The 13390-nt window shown below is 39.5% G+C and overlaps 3 protein-coding genes and 1 long non-coding RNA gene across 4 annotated transcripts in view; 1 reads left to right on the top strand and 3 right to left on the bottom strand.

The window, feature by feature from the left end:
- Positions 1 to 1174, bottom strand: part of csgalnact1a (chondroitin sulfate N-acetylgalactosaminyltransferase 1a) — a 29697-nt gene extending 28523 nt beyond the window's left edge. The window contains exon 1 of the mRNA XM_070850926.1: positions 1076 to 1174. The gene's annotated coding sequence lies outside the window, so the exon portion shown is untranslated. The remainder of the gene's footprint in view (positions 1 to 1075) is intronic.
- A 2784-nt stretch (positions 1175 to 3958) lies between these two features.
- Positions 3959 to 6879, bottom strand: nxnl2 (nucleoredoxin like 2). Its single transcript, XM_070850724.1, has 2 exons — positions 6364 to 6879; positions 3959 to 4789 (listed from the first exon to the last, which is right to left on the bottom strand). The coding sequence occupies exons 1-2, from the start codon at positions 6663 to 6665 to the stop codon at positions 4621 to 4623; spliced, it is 471 nt and encodes a 156-aa protein (XP_070706825.1). The 5' UTR covers positions 6666 to 6879; the 3' UTR covers positions 3959 to 4620.
- Positions 6880 to 8784: 1905 nt separating this feature from the next.
- On the top strand, positions 8785 to 10045 carry gng10 (guanine nucleotide binding protein (G protein), gamma 10). Its single transcript, XM_070850717.1, has 2 exons — positions 8785 to 8941; positions 9918 to 10045. Exons 1-2 carry the CDS (start codon positions 8861 to 8863, stop codon positions 10041 to 10043), a joined length of 207 nt encoding a protein of 68 aa, XP_070706818.1. The 5' UTR covers positions 8785 to 8860; the 3' UTR covers positions 10044 to 10045.
- A 1530-nt stretch (positions 10046 to 11575) lies between these two features.
- On the bottom strand, positions 11576 to 13347 carry LOC139218470 (uncharacterized). The gene is made up of 3 exons (XR_011585675.1): positions 13290 to 13347; positions 12188 to 12284; positions 11576 to 11675 (listed from the first exon to the last, which is right to left on the bottom strand). It is a non-coding gene; the product is annotated as an uncharacterized lncRNA (long non-coding RNA).
- Positions 13348 to 13390: the final 43 nt, after the last annotated feature.

Here is a 13390-nt window from a genome sequence, read left to right as displayed (position 1 = left end):
CCAAATGAGCAAAGGCAACTGTTCTATCATCAGAGGTAATTTGTCAATACACCGCAGGGACGTTACATCAGCAGCATTAAAATGTTAGTGGGAAAATGTCCTGTTATCTGATCTGTGAAACGTGAGAATACATGTGTTCTGCACTGCAACAGATATTAAGAGCACAACACACACACACATAGACTAATGCACATGCACAGAAAACACGTGGAACACACACACACACACACATGTATTGAGCATCTAAAAGGGGGCAACTTTATCTTTCAGGCATTGGGAGCACATATATGTCATCAAGTATCACATCAATGTTTCCAGTTAATCACTCGTAGAGGATACAGGGCAGGCATGTGCAGTCATTTACATTGAGCATACAGTGTGTGCACACTCTGCAAGGTCTTTCTTCTTCTCTGCTTGCTAAACAACCTCAAAGCCCACATAATCTCCGGTTTCATTCTTCTAATATGTGAAAAACAACTCTGGCAGCTTGCAAACCAAATATTTCAGGGTGCTAGGTGCCTGTTAGTGAGTGCACTAAGCAGGATTAGAAACCATTTCACTGATAAAACCTCCAGCACGCTCAGTATGCTGTGTACTGTATGCATGTGTGTGTGTGTGTGTGTGTGTGTGTGTGTGTGTGTGTGTGTGTGTGTGTGTGTGTGTGGATGCAGAGGAACACTGTGGAAAAGAAGCCTGCACTTTCACTGAGTGCATGTAATTTTATTATCTGGGTCTACCCACCAGAAATTATTGTGGGAGTGTAATTTTGCTTTGAAGTGGCATCTGAAACATGACAAACAGATTGATAACCTGGCTTTAACAGTATTTACCTATAAAGATTCTGACATGCGAATCAAATATGTCAGAAAAGTGTGTATCCACTCAATACATGAATAAATCCTTCTCTGCACAGACACCAACCGAGCACTTAACGCCGAACAAAGCAAGTTATACTGATATTAAGGCGCATTAAGCACTAATTAGGTTCTGTGATTGTTATCTTTTACATTAAGGCTATCAGCAGGCTACCTCTGTACTTCACATGTTACCATTCCCTCACACCGAGCCAACTGACCTCTTGTTCCAGCGGTCTTTGCCTCAGTCCATCCCTGGGTGGGGGTTTTGTCTTGTCCCGGTGTGGCGGTCCGGTCCCGCAGCCCTCCGCCGGTCTCCAGCCGACACAAGCGGAGTGCGGCAGCGGGTGTGAGCGTTTGTACCTCCGAGGAGCGTGAAGTGTGCCGGAGCCAGACAGAACAACACCGGAACATGTGGGGCGCCGCCTTCAAAATAAATACAAAATACACTGCATGAATTCTGTGAATACTGAATTCTGAAGCGCCCATTAATAAATAAACACGATTTTTATCCTGGTGAAGTCACAGTCAGTGCGACCCAGAATAGACAACTAATACTTGTTTGGTACAAGTTAACCCGTTTAACATAGTTTAACATTTAGCTGTCTAAATGCTGAAAACGGGGAAGCTAGCCTGGCCCTGTTGTCATCCGTCTGCCAGCACCTACAAAGTTAAAGAATGAGGCTAATACACTACTCTAGTTGCCAGGTGACCAGCAAAGACTTATGAGAAGTTAGTGGAAGCTGAGAGCTTTGCGCAATGCTGCGCTAGTCACTTCTAGTCTCTGTGTTATGCTATGCTAGTCACTTCTAGTCTTGTGCTAAGCTAAGCTAGTCACTTCTAGTCTCTGTGTTATGCTATGCTAGTCACTTCTAGTCTTGTGCTAAGCTAAGCTAGTCACTTCTAGCCTTTGTGTTATGCTATGTTAGTCACTTCTAGTCTTGTGCTAAGCTAAGCTAGTCACTTCTAGCCTTTGTGTTATGCTATGTTAGTCACTTCTAGTCTTGTGCTAAGCTAAGCTAGTCACTTCTAGTCTTTGTTATGCTATGTTAGTCACGTCTAGTCTTGTGCTAAGCTAAGCTAGTCACTTCTAGCCTTTGTGTTATGCTATGTTAGTCACTTCTAGTCTTGTGCTAAGCTAAGATAGTCACTTCTAGCCTTTGTTATGCTGTTAGTCACTTCTAGCCTTGTGCTAAGCTAAGCTAGTCACCTCTAGTCTTTGTGCTACATTATGCTAGTCACTTCTAGTCCTTATGCTAAGCTAACTGGTTGCTGACTGTAGCCTTATGTTTACCTTTTCAAACATTTCTAATTCAGCAAAGCGTCTGTTTCTAAAAATATCTTACTATTTCTATATTGAACTTACGACTCTAATAACTAAGGTAATCCAATAGCCTACAATACCTGCAGAAGTGATCAAAAAAGCATATGATCATCATAATTATCCTCATCATCTCCATTGCTGTAAATTAAGATCACAGAGCAATATGATCATACATTGTATTTAGCCACTGCGATCTGACCTTTTTCACTTTGGATGAACTAAAAAAGTTTACATATAACGTTTTATTTTGAAGGTTTTGAGCGGAAGTCCGGTCTATTGATATGTTGAACTTGACACGAGCGCTCTCCCAGTGCAGGCTCCGCCGGTCCACCCTGCTCCCCGCCCCCCTCCCTTCCCGATCTCGCATAAAGACAGCCTTGTTAGTTGATTCAAGACACCGTTACAGCAACAGGAAACACTACTGCCTTTCATTTCCAAAAGCCAAGAAGAAGTCTGACTGCAATAAATGTGAAGTCGACATAAAGATCCATATTAATTAAAAGTGACCGGAGAGGTTCTCTGCACACCGGGGTCTCAATCAGGCAGCAGGAAGGAAGAAAATACAAAACATTACAAATGTGAAGTGAGATTTCCTTCACCGCTCAGACTTATATGGATAAAATCTGTGGAATTCAGTTGTAATTGCTGACTCGTGTTTGACCAGAAATCAGACACTCCTTTAAATACTACCAGAGAGTCGAGGCGCAATTAGCTCATTACCATTACACAGTGGTGGTAGGACACTCACACCTTTTACTTTAGTAAAAATAAATAGTGTGAGTAAAAACAGTCTGTTTCAAGTAAAATCATGTATATTGTTGGATTATAATTACTGAATCATTCATGTGTACATTATTTTAATACTGCAGATAGTAAAGCTGGGATTCATGTTAGTTTCTGGATATACTGCTGAGTAGTTGTTGTGACTTTCATGTTAACCTAAATGAATAGATGATAAATTATTCTTTTATTGTTATATCTTGTGTTATTAATCTTAATCTGCAAATGTATGTCCGATGTGTCTCCATTCATACTATGTGCACCTCACATGCAGCCCATGAGTGAGTGAATGGAAGGATACACTGTCCCAAGTTAAAAGCACCATATTCTCACGTGACAACATGGTGCCCCCATGTGGTACACAATGACACTGCGACTTCCACAAAACAGAACAAGATGGATTAGAATAGATAATAAACTTACCACAATACATCAGATGTCAGTAGATTTGACTCCTCCTAGCATGCCGGTTTGAGCATCTCTGAAGAGTTGCATCATTTTATTCCCTGGAGGCTGAAGCTCTTTTCTCTGCATTGGCCTCCTCTGTGTCTGTGATGAAGAGCGGCATAAACACACTTGAACCGACCCGAAGAGAACCACCATCCCCAGCGGAGTGTATCTCTGATTGAAGCCTCTATACGTTACTCTGTGTGTCACGGTGCTCTTTGAAGACTTGCAGCATTTAATATCACAAAGCAGACAGACCTGGAGACGCCGGCCTGTGCAGACTCATCATAATGTCATCATACCTGTTGGATGCTTCATGTACAAACTGATAACAGCCGTGTTAGCGCGCACAAGGGGATAGTGGCAATTAGGACCGAGGATGTGAATGTGCCAGCATGCTGGAAACAATGTCCTGTGGGCATTCTGCGTCTTAACGAGACAAAAGGGAATCGCTTTGTTTGTTCATAAAACATGGGAGTGCTCATAGGTGCCTTCACACCTGAACAGAAATGTGAGATAAAGCAGACAATGATGATAAACTGTGACCAAAATCTCAGAATACATTTTTTTTTAATAACCCTCTTAACAACTCATGAAAAACAAAATACAAAAATATACAGGCAGCTCAAAGTAGAACTATAAACCTTAAATATATAAAGGCAAACTCTCTGGACAGCAGTTCTCTACTGATATGGGCAAACTTAGCTGTGATTAAATAGTGCACTGGCTCATAAAGAACATCAATTAATAATGAACTGAGAAACTAGTACATTTTCCATAAAGCAGAGCATTTTAAAAAAAAAAAAGTGAACCATAAAGGGCACGCCTGAGGTTTGTCTTAAATGCATAGGATGTTCTGTTAAATGTCAGCAACTAAAGCGGTTTCTTCCAACCTTTTGGGGCTTGTGAAGCCTTAAAATAAATCAATATCTACTTTAAACCCCTCATCAACACATGAGCTGTGAGCAATTCCACCAACAATAGATTTTCCCGTCTCACATCGTTTCATTTAAAGGATTTTAGAGTGCTTAAGAAGTAAAAATATCCTGGAGACAAAGAGCAGAAAATTGATAAAAATGTAACAGAAATATAATTTTATAACTTTTATATCCCTTTAATCATCCCTTCATTCGCTACAGAATGAAGGGATGGCGTACAGGCGTTTTGTACTTTGGTTTTTGTTCAGCTCTCTAATGTGTTAACCTAATTTGTTTCCTAACCCTCAAAGTTCTGAAAGATCTCTGCAGCGTCCAGCCAGGACCTGAAGCAGGCCAGACCTCGGTCTCTGATCTGTTTCCTGCCCTTGTCTGTGATCACGTCGCCGTTCTCCTTCACGATCACCAGTTTGGGCACCGCTGTGATCTTGTAGCGCTGCTTCAGCTCACTGAGAGAGGAAAGGGAGACGGAGAAAGACATTTAGCGCCAAAACACACCTGGAATGTCGTTTTGCTTCTCTTGTGTGGAAAAAAAAACATTCTACGCTTGACAATGACAGAACACAAAGTACGTCTACTCACACACAACACTCATGTACAAATCTGAGGTACTTTGGCATTTTCACTTTAGAAGGAAATTTTACTTTTACTTATTACATTTATCTGATGGCTGGAGTTGCCAGTTACTTTGCAGATTAATTTCTCTAATGTGGGCATTAAAGCTGATGTCTTGTTATTCAATTAATGAAACCTCCACTATAATATATAATTCTATAACTGTGACAGGGGCCACCTGGCCTGCACAGCGGGTATTCTCACTTTCATAATTAATTTTTATGTGTACATTTGACAGTGATACAAACCTGACATGCTTGAACTTTACTTCCATTGCACTTCTTACACCACTACATTTATCTGACAGCTGGAGCTGATCACAGATCAGATCACAGATTAATACTTCAAATGATTAGTTTAAAATCTTTAATGTATTGATTTCACTAGCTTTATACAAAAAATACATACAAAACAATTTGCTTCCTTTTGAACAGCTAAAATATTGAAATATGGAAAAATAAAGTAAAGCTGTGGTAATTACTAGATTCATGCCAACATTCTGTGTTCTCTCTTCACAGTATCTTGAATGTTATTTATTTATTTTTTTTTCCTGATTAAACTGCATGTTTTAGGGTTTTTAACTGTTGAACAACGGACAAGATGAAATACCTGAAAACATCACCTTACCCTCATGGAGACTGGAATGGACATGTCATAAACTAAGTGACTGATTTATTGAGAAAGTAATCTGTGATATTGTTATTTGTTTAACTGTGAAGCAGCATATTATAAAAATACTATTATTATATATACTATATTACCTTCACCTTGAGCAGCTGCAACAGTAAAATACTACTTACACATAAATGCACAACTAAATATACATCAAATATATAATAAATAAATAATTCATAATGAGTAATATTTTCAGAACATTTAGCTGGCAATACACCTGTACTTCACTTTGATAAGACTCTGAATGCAGGACTTACATTGTGGTATTGTTACTTTCACTTAAGTTAAGGATCTCTGACCTATCTGACCTATTGAAATACACATTACACACCTGTCCACATATTCAATACGACACAAAATGCAGGACATTCAGAGACAAATGAAACAAAATAAAATGAACCACACATTTAAAAGCTGACAACACAATCTTAAAAGTCATTGTCACCCTCAGCTGAGGGAGGCAGTGTGTCTGCCCTGCTCTTACACCTAATCCCTGCGAGGCTGACCCTAATAAGCATTTTACATAAGCTGGAGCACAGCCTAATACACTGTGTAGACAATAGTGTTAAATACTAATCAGATAAAACTGAAATAAATAGCAAAAAAGTGCAGCTAATTATGTTTTGGACAATACTCAGTCTAAAATGTCTGTGTAGAACTAGGAAACATGCATACACTTTATGAGGTAAATAACCAGACTTCCATTGACTTTTCGTTCAATTTTAATACTCACTGTTTGTAATCATCCGTCCAGGGCAGAGCTAGCCAGTCTCCGTGCATATCATGATAATATTCAACCATGTCTTCGGTCGACTTGTCAGAGGAGACAAAAACTATCTCAAACTGTGCAGGAGGTTCGCTCTCTTCGACGAGTTCCGTGTAGAAATCACACAGAATGGGTGTGAAGTCGCGACAAGGGGGACACCATCCTGCCGAAAAATAGATCCCCACCACTTTGTTCCTCAACGCCTCCTCGGGGTCGACGAAATCCCCGTCTTTATTCAGGAGGGTCCGCCCGGTGAACACCTCTACCATGTCTGCTAAAGTCACAGACTCACTTCGAATAAACAGTCCGGGAGGTTTGACAGCTCCGACTGTCGTTTCAGCTCATATTTCCTTGCGTCGGTTCCTCTAAATGTTTACCTTTCTGCAAAAGCTACTTACAGCCAATCCCGGTAATCACCTGCGGACCAATGACGACACGAGAAGACGGTGCACAAGTTCATTAGCCATGTGCGTTTCCAAGGGGGAGAGAAGGCTGTATTGAATCGCTGCTCGTACACTAGCAATTTCCACTTTGGCTGCAGCGCGACGTCTCACAACACTTTCAGGCAGCTCGGGCAGGCGCATGCGCATAACCGTAATACGTGTGTCGCTTTAATAACTTCCTACTACATCTTTAGAACACACTCCCCCCATTTGTTTGCAAACTTTATTTAATTATGTCACAAACTACAACTTGAGCCACTGTTTTTTTCTGCTATGCTCACCATCTCTGGCTCATTGTTTTATCTTTCTTTGAACATTAGAAGTAACTTCTTCAATTTATTTTGAATTTAAAATCTGAGTCTTGATTTGGTATCAACCAAACAGAGAGGAGAAGTTTGTATAACCTGAGTTTTCCTTCTAACTAGCTTGTGTATTTTTAGCATGTAAGACATCAATTAACATTTTTCATATTATGAGTTATATTGATATTAAACTTTGTAACTAAAATAAATCACAGTTTTTCTGTTTAGCTTAATAACCTATAATTAAAATATTGTTTACCACACTGAAGCGCAATTCAGCATGACTAAAAGTGTGCAGAGTAACAATATTCATATTTGATAGCTGACCATGCTAATCCAAAACCATGGGCCTTATCAAAAGTGAACAAAGTAAGTGGACAGGAGAGTCCAGCCTACTTACTTTTAACAAAATAATATAATCATACCATAATCAAACACCTTTGAAAACACTTGAACTGACGCTGCTGGTCAGTAATTCAAATTATGACATTATACCTCAATAAGCAGTCATGTAAATTATTAGCTACATCAATGTCCCTGTAGAGGTGTATAAAGATTATCCAAGATGAAATCTGTAAAACATTAACTAGCTAGTTTTACAGCTAAATAGAGTACAAAAATAGATATCACTCGAGACAATTTAACAACAGCCTGACTCCCATCGGTACTGCTTTTTCAGCTTTATACTGGCTCATTTCCTCACTGGACAAAAGTTGAACAGGACATTTTACCTGTGCTAAATATTACTCCAATTTCAGCCGTGAAGAAAACAGGCACTCCAGGTTCACTTTCTCCTTTTCCTGTTGAGGTGGAGGCAGACTCCTGCACTTCTTCGTCCTTTTCTTACAGTGTCTAACAACAATTGCAAAGGGAACAACTTTGGTGTATTTGCTGCAACATAATTTCCTTTACACAAATGACCATTGTGGTTGTTGTCTGCAGTCAGGTCTTTCTCTTTGTTTAGGGAGATGAGGTGAGAAACAAGACAGGGGGAACAGTGGAGGTGTCCTCATCATCCTGTCTTGCCTTTTCCTCCTCTGTAATGCTCTTGTCCTCTTTCTTCCTGCCATTCTCCTTCATCTTCACCCCATCTCACTCCCACCCTTCCTATTCTTTCTTCATCCTCCTGGCTATCGTCTGTCATTCTTTTCCCTCTCTCTTCTCTGTCTTCTTCACTTTCTTCACTTCCTCTTAATTCTGTCCTTCTCCCCTGTCCCCTTGCTCCTTCCTCCCCCTTTTCCATCTTGTCTCCCCACATCCTCCAAGTTTCACATCCCATATATTAGTTTTTTCCCTCCATATATATCCCTCCTCCCTCCCTCCCTTTAACCCTTTCTCTGTATCTGTGGTGCAGTTTGAAGTTTGAGTGAAGTATAATGAACCTTTATATTTATTCACTGGGAAAACAATGCAGTTTTTGCATTAAAAACAAGCAAAAACAATATTGCTAGAAAGTACACTAGTAAAATGTTCACACATCCATAGAAAGTTTACAGTTTCATAAAGTGTATCTGTGAAGTACATTTCATTTGGAGGTCAGTGTGCTTGCATCTCTCCTGGTTTCTTTAGTGGAGTGGACTGAGGTCATTTGGAAAGAAACCCGGCCGCTGCTTCCTCACCAGCATTTGCTGCCCATTAGCGGAGTCAGCTCCTGTGTTGAAGGACTGAAGGGACATTTTTTACAAGGAATTTTTCTCTCATAAAACAATTTCCAGCAACATGACCTCTAATTCCAATTTATCCAACATGCGACGTCTTGTAGAGCAACTGAAGCTTGAGGCCAGCGTGGAAAGAATCAAGGTAAAGTAAAGAAATAGAAAAGAGGTGATATCTTTAAAGAATATGAACCTGGAGAGTTTACCTTTTCTTGATTTGCTTGGAATATGACTAAAGAAAAAGCACCAGCCTGTTGTATTACATTCAACACATAATGGTATAATGTTTTACTCTTGTTTCATACAGTATGTTTATTTATTAGCCACATACTTGTGTCACAGCATGGTCATTCAGCACTGTGTATAAAGTCTTTATACTCTTATTCCACACATTATATCTAGACTGTAGCATATTATTCATCAACCAAGGATTAAATAAGTCTGTGAAGATTCTCAGTCATCCAGGTCATAGTTATTCCTTAGGAGTTGAGCAAAAAGTCAACTGGACTTGTTGAAGGTACTTGAAGACGCTTCGCCTCTCATCCAAGATGCTTCTTCCGTTCTCGCTTTCACTCAATTCCTGCTTAAGATTTCTTTGTTTTGTATTAAATGCTTACCATTGTGCTGGCGCCTTTTAGCTTCTTATCCTCCATTCGGCTGCCTTTTACACGTTCTTTAGTTCAGTTGAAAACTGACTTATTTCCAGAGAAAAGTATGCATTGTACCAATTAGAAAAAGAGAAAGAAATCTATGAATGATTTATGAAGGGTTTATAGTCACCTCTAATGGCTTTATCAGTGGTTAATGAACCACTTATTAATGCTTCATAGATCACTTAGAGCACAATAACTTTTGGGTTGCCAGGTTGTGGAAATTCCTCCTGAAGTATTGAACTTGCTTTTTCTGTTTAGCTTCTCACTTCATTGGGTTCTTGTGTTTCTCAGTTTCTAATAAGCCTCTTGGTCGGCAGTTTTATTTGTTAAAAAGTCATTAATAAAAGGGCTTTATTAGTTACCTGCTATTATAAATGTTAAGAAATCACTAATAAAGGACTCTCAATCTATTAAGTCTCCAGTTTTAAGTATGAATATACTGTTTTTAAGAGATTTTTGTGTCCTCAGGTGTCCCAGGCGGCTGCAGAGCTCCAGCAGTACTGTCTGCAGAACGCAGGCAAAGACGCCCTGCTGGTCGGAGTCCCCACAGGCAGCAACCCCTTCAGGGAACCCCGCTCCTGTGCTGTAGTGTGAAGGTCAGAGTCCACAAAGTTTAGCGCTTTTATTTCTAAGTAACACTTGTTATTACAGCAGAGATTTCAAATGAGGAATAAAAAGATTTGCACTTTTTGCAGAGAAAGAAGAAGTGGATCGAACTGTGGCATCTCTCTCTGAAGAAGAGAATTCAATTTTGTTTTTACCCATTTTTATTTGATTCTAACTTCATTTTCATTGTTTTTTTAAGAAAGACACATATTTCAAATAAATGTCTTGTTTTACTACATTACTGACCGTACAAATGTGCTTTTTTTACACCAGGCTTTACATAAACCTACTTAATCCTACTTATTCTTATTTAAGTACATTCTGAGAGCTAAGTGTGATCTCTATTTCACACAGTGGACTAAGGCAGAGTAATACAGTGATCATCTATGGATTATACACAGCGGATGTTTATAGTCGGGCTCTAAATTACGCCTTGGAATCTCTCTGTGTCTGAGTTTCCTGATGTTCAGTCTAAGTTAGGAGCACAGCCGGCGAGAGGAAACTGGGGCTTCCTGTTCAAAACTGCAAAGATACTTAACAGAGAGTTACACTTCACTCCGCCTTTGAGTTTTTTAAGGTTTTGGAACTTCTTTGCAAGCTCAAGGCTGTGATACATTATAAATAGAATATGAATCATCATAGTGATGAAAGTGGGTATTATGAGTCATGTTTTATTTAAGTGTGTACAGTCATTTAAGTCAGCGTCTGTTTAATCAATTTATTTGTATATAGTCTGTATAAAATGGAACTTATATCTGTATGAAGATGTAGACAATCAGCCAAGAAACAGTCTGGATCAGCCTAAAACAGGTCTAGCCAGTCATGAGCTCTCTACTTTGTTACTTCCTTTTCCTCTCAGTGTGCTGTTCTTGGACGAGTCTCATATGTTTTCCCATTTTGATGCGTCCTTTCCTTGCAACCTTTGCTCAAATGTGGACCACACCGAGGGCATCAGATGCTCCTCCTTTCTGACACTTCTAGCACGAGAATGAGCAGACAGACAATGGGATGCAGAGAAGTAACGCTGAAATGTGAGCATCAATTTTGCAACATTTTGACCCCAAGTCAATTGCAAATTGCACGAGGTTAGACAGAAGAAAGTTTTCTATTAGAACTATTTCTATTTAGGTATTGTGGCTGCAGTATATTCAGTTCTAAAGCCGCAAAAAAACTTTAAATAAGTTAACAGAGTGACAACCCCTTTCATATATCAGTTGATTCCTTCGAGTGACTGACAATATTAATTTAAATTCTAACTCAAGTTAATTTCAATGTACCTTAAGTGTTACATTAAAACTTTTTACCTCACCCAGTCTGTGTTTTGGTGTATATATTGTATATAAAGTTAGGCTGGAGTCTGACTGGCTGCAGTGTGTCCATTACCATTTGATAGCCTAATGGACACCTATTACGTAGTTCCATTGAAAGTGTCTGTTCACTGTTCTAAATTTAAGTCCTGGCTACATAGTATCAGCCTGTATCTAAAATGAGTTACCATAGAAACAGGGGCACAGTCAAAGGCTCTGTTCCCAATTTATTGCAACACATTAACAAACTGACATATTTCCAGCACTGAATATTTCTTCTTCTGTGTCTCCTCTGAACACCACAGGATGGCGACTGTAACACACAATCACATAAACTTTATATCACAATATCACATACCACAACATCCTATTTAATGGAATAGTAAACAACACTTCCACTGCATAAGAACCTACTGGGATGGTAATGGTTGTTCCAGGTATTAGTCAAACCCTAAGGTGAGTACCAGGGAAACTGAGTTATGGTGTGTGAAAAACCTTTGGTTGCAAATGTAAATTATTGGTTATTGGCCAATTGGTTAATTTATGTGCAGTTCGTCAGCCTCCTTGTCATCCATTAATCCCTGATAATGACACCCCATCAGGCATTATCCATTACATATATTTCTACCATATTATATTTGCCCAATAATATGCATTTTCAAAGTTAAGCTGCATCCAGTTATCTTTGCCCTGTAGCTGTCTAAATGACAATTATTTGGTGGCCAATGAACCTGAAAAGTGATCAATAATTGTTTTCCAATGTGTTTGGAGGTGGATCAGACAAAAAAGAGGGAGTTTGGTGTCGGCTCAAAAAACGGAAATTACCGTGACCCCGGGGTCAGGGGTTCGAATCCCCCCTCCCCCACCGTTATTCCAGATGACATTCTGCTGCTCATTTCCAGCTGGGTGCTTCATAGGCAGCCTGTCATGTTAAGAAACACAATAAAAGAGCACAGGTATAGGTTGTGTTATTATTATTATCATAGGTAGGTTGTATTTTGTCGTGTTCATTTTTTCGAATGAAGACAGGCAACTTCTCTCATTTAAGGTGTTTTAATGTTTGTAAGAATAAAACATAAGCATGGCCATGGACTCAGTCTGTTCTCAGAAAACCACAGTCAGCAAGCTGTTACTCTGTCGCCAACAGATAGCAGAGCTCTGTATAATGCATCAATTTGTACATTCAGATATTGTGGATAGAATTGTGATTGGTTTAGACTCGGCGGGGGAGACCATGGTTTAGACTTGGCTCTCCCTTGTTGGTGCACAGGCTGGTCCCAGCCTCTTGGCATCTCGATCTCCAATCCGGTAAAGCCAAACCTGGAAAAGGTACCCTCCCTATTCTAGTCTTATGCATGATCATCCTTCAGTGCAACCTATCCCTATTGTGTCTATCTTGTCTAACTTCTACAATAGTGGCACTCAGAGAGAGCATCTCTTGTCCTTGGAGCTCCCTTATATGGAGTTGTTAGTGTGGTGCATGTAAGCTTGTGTGCCCTCTTGCCAGACTTCTCTTTGCTCTCATGTGTCTAACCCTTCAGAACCTGGGGTCAGTGCTTGTATCCTGTCTTTAACATTATGAAGTTGGCCAACTCTATAGCAATACATTTAAGCAATATGTGTCTGTCCCTGTAAATACAAAGCAGTGAATAAGGTACAAAGTAAGGCACTATGAGTAATAACAATATGATCTCCACACATCATAAGGCACTTGGAATAGTAACACTATATTCTTCACTGATACTATATTCTCCACAACTTCCAACCCAGTATCGCAGCAGTTTGTGAAATGTGATACTGAGTTGGTATTTCAGTGGTGGTTTTTCTACATTTATCTACTTTCTGTCAGTCCAGAACCTGCAAAACCCAGTCCATATATTAGCACATTCCTCTGAATGTCACAAATGACAGAACATATATACCTTACCATAAATACCTTGTAAAAAAGGCTGTTGTTTGTTGCCAATGAGCAATTCACCTGTCGGTTCATTCTTGAGAAAAGGAAAGTCAGGTATAAAGGTGCAGTTG

Source organism: Pempheris klunzingeri, chromosome 19 (genome assembly GCF_042242105.1).
Source record: "Pempheris klunzingeri isolate RE-2024b chromosome 19, fPemKlu1.hap1, whole genome shotgun sequence".
Classification (NCBI taxonomy): Eukaryota; Metazoa; Chordata; class Actinopteri; order Acropomatiformes; family Pempheridae; genus Pempheris; species Pempheris klunzingeri.
Note: the sequence above shows the minus strand (reverse complement) of the source record. Positions and strands in the feature narration are given on the sequence as shown.

Excerpts from the sequence above, each read along its gene's own strand:
- nxnl2 (XM_070850724.1), bottom strand. The coding sequence starts at position 6,665 with ATGGTAGAGGTGTTCACCGGGCGGACCCTCCTGAATAAAGACGGGGAT. Across the intron at positions 4,790-6,363 it reads TGGACGGATGATTACAAACA|TGAGCTGAAGCAGCGCTACA; the intron begins GTGAGTATTAAA and ends TTCCTCTCTCAG.
- gng10 (XM_070850717.1), top strand. The coding sequence starts at position 8,861 with ATGACCTCTAATTCCAATTTATCCAACATGCGACGTCTTGTAGAGCAA. Across the intron at positions 8,942-9,917 it reads CCAGCGTGGAAAGAATCAAG|GTGTCCCAGGCGGCTGCAGA; the intron begins GTAAAGTAAAGA and ends TTGTGTCCTCAG.